General features: G+C 43.4%; 1 protein-coding gene across 1 annotated transcript; it reads right to left on the bottom strand.

Annotated features, from left to right (window-relative positions):
* Positions 1–2018: 2018 nt before the first annotated feature.
* junbb (JunB proto-oncogene, AP-1 transcription factor subunit b) lies at positions 2019–3891 on the bottom strand. Its single transcript, XM_085270376.1, has one exon. The coding sequence runs from the start codon at positions 3529–3531 to the stop codon at positions 2542–2544; it is 990 nt and encodes a 329-aa protein (XP_085126502.1). The 5' UTR covers positions 3532–3891; the 3' UTR covers positions 2019–2541.
* Positions 3892–10677: the final 6786 nt, after the last annotated feature.

Below are 10677 nucleotides of genomic sequence, written 5' to 3'. Positions count from 1 at the left end.
ATCGGAGAGAGGGAGAGAATGAGTGAGAGCGAGAGAGAGAAAGCCAGGCCTGCGAGTGTCTGTGGGAGGGGAAGGGGGCTCGTGGAGAGGAAAATCAAACCCACCCAGGGCTCTTCATACGTCACCGTTCACATCACAGATGTTCCCACAGACACTCAGTGTGGGTTGTGGGCCGAGGCGTGTGGAGAGCCAGTATGGCTTGAAATTGGATTTTTTTTTTTTTGTCTTTCTTCTTTTTTTGGACTGTGTGTGCCTGCATTGTAATATGTAGGCCTGCCTACTGCGTAAATACAGACTTAAGCGCTGGAGTGATATTTAAAAGTACTCATTCTGAGAGTTGGAGCTGTATATAAGTCATGAAAATAGCGGTGTGATGTTACATGGTCTGTTTCACTGCTCACACTTTATATATAACTGTACATATGTAACTGTACACAAAACTGCTGAAATATAGGAAACATGTACTGATCTCAGTGTACATCCCCTTGAATATAGGTTTCTTGATAATAATAATTACAACAACAAAAAGTCACAGAAAAAGGAGAACTTGTGTGGGCGAGCCCGGTTCTGTTTCCACGTCCAAACGGCAAAAAACAAGTGGAGTTGTTATTGATGGAAATTAAGTATTCAAATACGTGTCAAGTTAAAAGAGAATACGGGCTACCTCTCCAAAACAGCTTGAGGTGAGAGTGCGCGCACAAAACCGCAACCTTACCTCCTAGACTCTTTTGAAGTGGCTTTCGTGAGTACTGAGAGAGAGAAATCGTGTATTTACGCCCAACTGTCTTGATTATTTGTACGTCACCGAGTGTGTTCACAGGACAGAAATCCCCCTTCGGTTTTCCTGAGACCACGTCGTACACAGCTGCTCTCTCGGCCAGTAGTCTCATGGTCAGGAAAGTTTTTCAAGATCTGGTTTCCGTGGAAGCTGAAGATATATATATATATATATATATATATATATATATATATATATATATATATATATATATATATATATATATATATATATATATATGTGTGTGTGTGTGTGTGTGTGTGTGTGTGTGTGTGTGTGTGTGTGTGTGTGTGTGTGTGTTTAATGATTCATTCACATCCTCTTAACACGGGACTTTTCCCCCCTCTCGCTCTCTCTCCATCTTCTGAGATCCTGCTGCCGCGCATATTTGGCCGCTGATGCGTCCCACCAGAATGTTGTCCTTGGCAGCGCGCACAGCCCCATCCATCCACACAGATGCTCCTGCGCGCTCCGGACGCCCACTCTCGCCTACTGCTCTGCCAACCGGCGTGGCATCTTGAGACGCCCCCGGCATTCCTGAAGGTACTAAGTCACTGTCACTTTCCGTCGTGTGCGATCTTTCAATTACACTGACACCTAAAAGATGCTGCAACAACTTTGAGGCTCGAGCGCCGCCGATAGTTGGCTAGCGTATGAGTTTAAGAATCTTCATTTAATATATTAAAAAATAACAATATTAAAAAGCACCACGATCACAGCCGTTTTATTACTGCTTCCTGTTATCACGCCAAGCTCTTGTTTAGCTTGTCTAGCTGATAAGAGATAAGAGGATCGTACTTTGCTCTCTTCCCGTTTAAACACTTTATTTTACAATTGCACAATAACCAAAAGGAAATTCCGCCACCCTCATGAAGTTCGCAAATCTTATCGATACGGTATATAGAGGGAGTGAGAAGGAACCTGTTTGCGTTACCTGGGCGGGGGTTCCCAGAAATCCTCCCCTGTGACGAAGTAGTCACCAGTATGCCCATATATGGACAGCCCCTGCGTAATTAGGAAAGGCCTACATACGCAAGCTACGCTCTGTGCGTAAAAACACCGCAACCAGAATGTGCTTGTGTAAGAGTTCCTCACTGGGAGCTATAGTAACTGTTATGGTTACAGTATGGTAGGAAAGAAAACCTCGTTTGCTCTTCCCACTCTTTCCCGTTGCTGCTGTTGTTGTTGTTATTCTAAATTGTGTGTAAATGTGTGAAAACAAAAACGCTCAACTCCACCATTTCATTTTTCATTTTTGAGACACTTTACTTAAATATACAACACAAATTATTTTTTTTTTAAAAAGAGACACTGTAAACATTGGACATCAGTTTGTCTGGATCAACCGGACACATGAAATAATTTACACAATGAATAAATGCAGCCAACAAACAAAAAACTAAACAAAATGAAAAAGGAAGATGGTACAAAGTAAAACAAATAATCATTCCCATTTTCTACCATTAGTAAACCCGACTTATGGGCATGTGTGCCCACTGTGTTGCTCAGTGTCTGCTCAGTTTGGATGCTGCCCTGGATTCTAGGGTTGAATGGTCCTGTGAGGAGTGTCCAGCATCCGGAAGTACCATTACAATCAGTCTTTTCACCCAAAAACAGCCTTTAGTATCGTCCACACCTGGCCCTTGGCCCTGTGATGCTGACTACACACGAGCCGGTAATTCCAGTGCTGCGCATGCAGAACATGACTCCAGTGTTATCACTTTTCAGTCATTTTTTCTTCTTCTTAGTAGTCTCTGGTGTGTTTAGAACGCCTCCAGCTTGCTCGTGAGCATCAGCTGGCAGCCGCTGCTCACGTGTGTCAGGACCTTCTGTTTGAGCTGAGCCACCTGATCCCGGAGCACCGACGCCGTGTTGGAGAGCCCCGCGTTGTCGTTCTTCAAAACTTTCACCTTCTCCTCCAGCCGCGCGATGCGCTCGAGCTTGCGCCTCCGGCATTTGGTAGCGGCTAGTCGGTTCCTCAGCCTCTTGCGCTCCGCCTTGATCCTCTCCTGGGTCTCCAGGTCAATCGGGGACATCGGAGGCGAGCCGTCGCTGCTGAGGAGGTCGGGCACGGTCTGAGGCTCCTCTTTCAGAGAGACCAGCCGCTGCGGATGGAGTCCGGAGACGGGGAGGGTATGCTGGAAAGCATGCGCGCCGTGCATCGAGCTCTGCTGGTGGTGGCTCTGCTGGTGCGGCGGCAGGTAGCTGATGGTGGCTGTGGGGTAGCTGGATGATGAAGATAAGTTTGTGTTCGGGCAGTAGGCGTTCAGTGTTGTGTAGATGGGGGGCTCGGGCTGCAAGGCGGAGCCGAAGACGCTAGAGGCCGCCGGCGAACACGTCGTAACTCCACCGGCTCCGATGGACACGTTAGGGGGGGGCATCTGGTTTATCTTGTGGAGCTCGTCCAATGCTTTCACAAAACCCTCAGCGAAGCCCTCCTGCTCATCGGTGATGCCCCGGTTGTAGAAGTACTGGCCCGGGGTGGGAGTGGTGATCACACCGTTACTGTTTTGGATGATGAGCTTCTCGAGCTCTGGGGATGCGAGCTTCAGGGACCCCACGTCTTGCTGGCCCCCGTGGTACAGGTCTGTCTCGGCTCTCAGCTGGGATTTCAGGTTGCGATAGGGCTCTGTCAAGTTCAAATTCATATTCTGCTTTAGCAGTTTGCAGTCGTGCATTGGCGCGTCTGAGTGGCCGTAAGCCGACAGAAAAGAGTCGTCATGATAAAAAGGCTGTTCCATCTTTGTAGACATAAAGTCGTAGGAAAAAAGTGAGCTTACCGGCCGCTTACAGAAACACAGTCTCTGGGTAATCAACAAAAGTCAGTGTCAGCAGAGAGCATGCATCAAATCGGGCACTTGTAGTCTCTCTTAAACAGTGTTTCCAAATTTAAAAAAAAAAAAGGAAAATCACTCGAGGATGGAGAGCAAAGGAAACAAACTAGTGAAAGTCCAGCAAGAGTTCAGTATCAGCGGATTTCAAAAGTCTTTCCCGGAGCCTGTTTGCTGTGGTTTTTTCCTTCAAATCCTGTGAAACAAAACTTCTTTCTCGCAATTCCTATTTGCCGCTGTGTTTGTCTTGGTGCTTGTTGAGGTGTGTTCAGGCGGGTTCATGTGCGCCGTTTTATATACGGTGCTTCGTTGTCATTGGACAGAGTCTGTGTCTCCGCGCCCATCGAGTGCGTCGTCAAGTGACGCTAATGCCGGGAAGAGGCGACTGTAAACAAGCCTGTAGGCAAGAGAGCGCTCCGAGGAGGGCTCGCAGCGGAGACCGATGTCAGAAATAGAAAAGTCCGATGCATTTATGCACGACTTTGCGCGTTTATGGGCTGAATCAGTGGTTGTTGGGTAAGCGAGGAGGTGAGATTATTCCGTTAGAGCAAGTCGCTGCTTTTCTAATTCATTTGTAGGTTCTTTAATGTGTCTTAAAACTGCGTTAAATGCGCCAGTTTGGGTTCATTTTATGTCATTATAGCTTCATGGGATGCCCATTAGTTCACGCGCAATCTGTTGTTGGATCCATTGGGTATGAAATATACAACAAACATCAGCTGTTTACTGCAATCGGTCCCATGGAGGAAGTCGAGACTCCTTATATGGGCACACTGACGTATAAGTTCCTCTTCTGGACAACCGGGAAGCCAGGCCCACTCCAGGCCTCATTCCAGCAGCATTCCTGCTCCAGTCTAAATCCATGTGGCTAGGCAAGTTAGGGACTTTCTGCCTCAGACGATAAGTTCAGTTCTTCTAGAAAAATAACATTAATTATTTAATATGAACCATCTTTAAAAAATAAAAATAAACATCCTAACTTGTGTTAATATTCATATATTTTTGGGGGGTGCTCACAGGTATTGATATGATATATTCAAATGATTTGACTGCTCCACTTCTAAGTGACGCCTGAAAGCACACAGCAGTGACACACATCAGCAGAGCAGAAAACTGTGATCAGCCACAGAGCAAACACTTCCTCCTGTAGTAATCTGATAGGATGCTGATGTTGGCCATGTCGCCTGAAGTAAACAGCTTTGATCATGAAATAGAGGAAACTGAGGAAATTCTGTCCAACACAGCCAAAGAGGGGGGATTACACCGGGCAAGATTCACAAATAGTGTTTTACCCTTTTGATGTCAGAAGGCCATTAAAAAAAACACCTTTTTTTCTTTCTTTTTTTTGTTTAGATTTACAAGTAGAGTTGCTGTGATTTGCTCGGTAGGATCTGGCGTTGAGAGAAAAGAAATATGATTCCTCAATAGAGCACCTGTCTCAGTAGCAGAGAAGGAAACCTTTGTCTCCTGTTTGTACTTCTTCCAACGCCCACACAATCAAGCACCACTGCCTTCACTACTGTATCCCACATCCCTCTACACACAAATCAAGTCAGGTAGGATGCTTTGCAAAATCCTCTGGCTGCTCCTGAGGGATGAATCTCTGATCTTGTGTACTGAAGACAAGGCCGTGGCAGAATGTACATTACAATAACAGAAGCATATAACAAAAACTGGCTCTCGAATCTTCATCAACATGTGCAGATGATCAGTGTGACAAACCGCCTATAACCCTATCAAATATTCACACCACCCACCATGCTCCAGATGTGTTCCCATTAAAAGGATTATAAAATAGATATTACTTAACAATTAATAAAGGCAGGTATTGTCTGCTGAAGTGCTTCGAGGAAGTATTTTCAAACTTGGCACAAACATCCGTTTGGACTCAAGGTTCACCTGATTTGAATTTGGCGATCTCGCAAAAACACATTCTTGGCCAAAACTCAAGAATTCTAAGGTGAAATATTAAATGGCACACAAATGTCTGATGGGATGCTATTCTGACATTTAATTTCTAAAAGGTCAGAGGTCAGCCTCAGTGTGAGATCATAACCTCTAATCTTTCAGTTTCGTGATTCAGGAACAGAAAGGGAGACTGTAACTGCATTTCAGATTTGGTCAGATATTCAGACGTGGACGTGAAGTTTGGTGCCAAAAGTGTCAAATTCCTTTGAATATGTTACTATTTATATGTGCTTGGACAGACCTGAATTTAAACTGAAACTTGACTTGTTGAAAGAGACATACAACCACAACACACTTATGTATATATATAATTTTTTTTTTTCCATTTTTACATCTACCAGGCAGCAACCTCCAGGGCTCAGAAAGAATGACAGTGCAGAAATGCAGTTCCTTTAATGGCCACTTGAGGCGCTTTCTAAAAGTGACCCAATCTCCATAAACCTCCATGTTAAAATACCCAGCTTACAACATTAAAAACCATCCTGGTATAACGAAGGGCACTGGTCTTTATGGAGACTTTCCACATAAATAACATCTGTACTGTTAAGTTTTTTCATAACGCATCCGTTTGCATTATGAAAGTTATGACAGCTCATATTAATGAGTGTACTAGCATTGGCAGCTTTAGCTAACAGCTTTCTTGTGTTCGCTGTTCATGTCATTTTAAAGAAGTTTTAATGGAACTGCCTGATAAATAATATTGCCTTCTGTAAGGTAAGGACCGTGCAAGTTTTTGGTAAGAAAAATAATAGCATTTTAATTGTTCATATCTGCAGTTTGGTAACCAAGTGAGCTAGCTTTAGCAGCTCATGTTGAATTTGAGAAATGTTTATCTTGGGACGCGCCCACTGTGCGTCACAAGGGTTTTTTTCAACCGTTTTTTTCATTTGAAGTGACCGAATGTCATTGACTTTCTGTGGTCTCAGGTTTCCAGTTAGCTGCTAGTCACTTCCTGTGTGGACACACTCAGCTTTAAGCTGAGACTTTAACAGGCAGTCTAAAATCAGTGATCTGTGACTACTTCTTAAATCTGGAAAAGGTGGATGTTTCACCCATTTATCCATCGTAGTAAGATAGCTGTTTCTATTTATTGTTATTTAATAAATGTATAGATTTGTTTCTATATAGAACAGTTTATGCGTCACATTAACACAAACCTTTATTATTGCAATTATCAACCATTTGCTTACTCTTACTCTTATCACTTTTCCCTCCATTCATTTGCTTCTGCTTATCCGCTTCAGTGTCACAGGGAGGCTGGAGCCTACTCCAGCTGTTAAAGGGAGAGAGGTAGGTCACACCTGGAGAGGTCGCAAATCTGTCACAGGGCCAAAACAAAGACATAGACAACCATTCGCACTCACTTTCACAGCTACGGCCTATTTTGAATCACCAGTTAACCTAACCCCATGCTCTTTTTTTTAGACTGTGAGTGGAAGTACCTGGAGACAACCCAGAACATCCAAACTCCCAGGGCCCGAGCCAGATGGTGGATTCAAACCCAGGACCTTAGCTTGCTGTGAGGGGACAGCAAGCTAACCCCTGCTCTCAGTTTTCCATCTGTTAGTTAAAACAGAGTTGATTAGCCGAACTTTCCCACGAGCATGCCTAGAAAAGTATAAGTTTACACCTTGGTGGTTTAGGCTGTGCTGTGTAACAAAAACAAAACCCAGCACAAGAATTACACAAGAGTACAGTCATATTTGTATATTTCAAAACAAGCACAGCCACACCTTTGATTATTTAATCTGTGACTTTCTCATCCACAGAATACCTCTCAGTGTATTTCCGACCTGTGCCAGAGCAGGGGGAAGGGGCTGGATCAAGCTTTCAACAGGTTTTCCCTTTGGGTATGAATAGTGACAGCCACCACCCTGTAATACTATGTACTTGCCTTTTAAAAACTCATCATCCGTGTTGTTTAGGCCTAAAGCGGAGAGAGTTTTTAAACCTGTCACAGAAAGGAGAATGTTTATCATTGACAGCCGTTTGCTATATTCTTGACATGACTGGGAAAGTTAACTGAAATCACTACTTTTAGGTTCTCCATGCCTGATTGTAATTACCTCATCTCAGGTAATTTGCTGGTATTCAGAACAACTATTTTAACTCTATGCCTTTTTGTGAGTATCCATGGGAATATGGCTAAACAGAGGAAAACAACAATTCCTGGCAGTGTCTTGCCTCCACTTTGCCACCTCCCTTATAAATTCTGTCCTCTGTGCAGCTGCCTGTTTCTGATGCTCTGCTGTTGCTTAGGTTTAGGTTTTATTCAGCACTGAGGTTTGAGGTTGACCACACTTCCAGTGACATTTTGGCACAGAACAACAGCACAGGGTCCAGAGCAGTGAGTGTTTACGGGAACACTCGTGAGGTGGCACCGTGCCATCCTGCCAAATGTTAGTCAAAAGCACTAATGTTTGCTAAGCAGTGGGAGAGACAAACGTGTGAACGTTGCGACAGATGTCTAATATGGGATTTTGTTTCTGCTCAGAACAATCTCTATTAATCACCGCCCTCAATTCTAAACAGAAGAGCTGTGAAATTTGGGTCAATTTAGCTCTAAGCGATGACGTGGTGATTAGTTGAAGGGATCAGGTTGCATCTTTTGCAAAAACAATAAAAATCTTTTTAAAAAAACGTGTCCGACATCTTAGTCACATCTTGATTAGTCACATCTCTGTTTAGTCTGTTTAGATTGTGAGTTCTTCTGTGTACTCTAGTATAGAAATTCCTTCAAGTTCTGCTTTTTTTTTTTGTACAGGAGTTCTACTAATACCCCCAAACCAGCTCTACGATTTAGTGTTCATATTTTTTTATGCATATTTTTGGGCAAACTTTCAAAGAGTTCCAGGGCAGGACGAGCTGCTTGGCAACAAACTCGGTTTAAACAGTCAGGATCACATGGATGACTGCCAAAACCAACTGAGTGTTACCTGCTCGGGCTCCTGGGTGAGTTTGGGAAAGGCAAAGCCTGAGGGTGGGAGGAAGCTGTTTACGGTAAGAATAAGAAAAGTGTATGTGTCTTAAGTATGTGTGTGTGTGTGTGTGTGTGTGTGTGTGTGTGTGAACAAGCACGTATATCACTCAGGGTGGAGTATGAGTGTGTGGTGTTTTTTTAACCACAATGTGAACATCTGCAAGAAGGGAGGCTATAACAAAGACTAAGGTGTTCACAGTGAAAATCTTCAGATTTGTGATTTTGACTGAAAGTCATTTTTGTGCATTTGAAATATTTGATTCAGTAGATGTGTATCTATGCAGATTTCTAGATATATTTTTGCATTATTAGTGCACAAATCTTACCTTGGATAATCCCCATAATTTCTTCACCCTATAAACTCTGTCCTTCAACAGAGCAGGCTTTCACAATAAGCCTACTTATTGTGAGGACTGAGCTCTCCTCACCTCCTCCTCTCAAACTGTCCCATTGTCCCTCGCCACCTCTGCACAACTCTTCTTTTGTCAGAGCCGGGCTGCCAGCCTACTTGTCGTCTGCTTCTCCGCAACGTGTCGTCCTTTTGGTTGGGCGAGATGGCTCCGTCTATGTGACTCACAGAAGACAGGGCAGCAGGGGAAGGGGGGGGGGGGGTGGCAATCAGAGGTCAAAGCCCCAAGCTCGCTCCATGCTTTAGAGTCTTTCTCTGACCTTCAAAACTTCGCAAAAACACCCACTCAGCAGAAAAAGAGTCGGGGTTAGAGCTGAGAGAGCGGGAGGGTGAGGGGAAAGAGAAAGACGGGCTCAGTCAAATGAGGTTTGTTTGTGAGGTGCCCTCTTGACAAAGCAGCTGACTCCTTCCTCTGGACATAATGGGGCCTCTCATCCAAGGCGATGCTCTAATCTGTTGTGACTATGGTCACTTCACTGCCAGGTCTATTAATAGAGTGATCCATCATCATCATCATTTGCATCATCATCAGCATCACATGATGGTCTGATGATGTTTTCCTCCTCTTCACTCTGTCAAACCCAAATGGCCTGTTTTGATCTATTATTGGTTCATCTTCAACCTTTTCATGAGCCACTAATTTGAAGGCTAGAGTTCATGAACTTTTTATCGGAGGACGCATCACTGCGTCCAACGCTGCCTGGCAGCTTCAATAAAAGATCGAGGTTTTGCAACATCCCATTATTTTTAGAGAACTTACGTAAAATATACAGCATTTTTCTTTAGATTATTTAGTTTAATTTCACATAACAGACCAATATGAAGCCCCGTGATAGACAGACAACCCAGTGTACCTCCATGTTTCACCCTATGACAGCAGGAATAGGCTCCAGTCCAGATGGATGGATATTAAACCAACAGTGAGAAACTAAATACAAAGCTCGTTCAGTCGTTAAATAAATTACTGTAGTACTATTCCTGTACTATTCACCAAATATATTTCCAGCTTTGTTTGCACTTCAGAAACTCTGTGCCTATTTCACGGCACAATTTCACCACGTTTAAAATGCATTTCACAAAGACTAACTAAATTATTGATGGAATATTTTATTTCCCAGGGCCGAACTCTTTAGTATTTTATTTCTACTTTATAAATAGGATTTATAACTCGCTTCTAACACAAGTTGCTCTGGAATCATCAATTACACCAGGTTTAACACCAGATATATGTAAGACTTGGTGATAGACACATAAAAAACTTAAACTACTGCCAAAAGCAGAATTAAAAAAAAAAAAAAGAACTTGCTGATCTTACATGAGGAAATAGTTGGAGGGAAGAAGCCTCGCGCCTACACCCATGCCCGAGGCAGTGTACCAAGGGAGTGCATGACAAGTCCAAATGAGCCAGAGTGGAAAAATCTGTATATCTATCACTTGAAGACAAGTTGTACATTATATGTCACTAATATTAAAAGACTGTCCGTCTTTCCTCACAACGAATGTATGCCAGGAAATCCATGCTGGCACCGAACCACTGCACGTTTTACGGTTTCCCAGGAAAAGCTAGTTTTTCTTCTTTTCTTTTCTTTTTTACCCCAAATACAAGACTGCAAGACTTTTTAACATCAGTGTGGGTCATCCCAAACTGGGAACAGCCTCCTTGTTCTTATTTATGATAAAAGGAGGGAGGCAAAAAGCCTGTTGGCATACA

The sequence above is a fragment of the Mchenga conophoros genome, linkage group LG4 (genome assembly GCF_057382185.1).
Source record: "Mchenga conophoros isolate Kocher_MC1m ecotype Shallow Benthic linkage group LG4, M_conophoros_male_GT1.1, whole genome shotgun sequence".
NCBI classification, from domain to species: domain Eukaryota; kingdom Metazoa; phylum Chordata; class Actinopteri; order Cichliformes; family Cichlidae; genus Mchenga; species Mchenga conophoros.
This window is presented reverse-complemented; position numbering and strand designations above follow the sequence as displayed.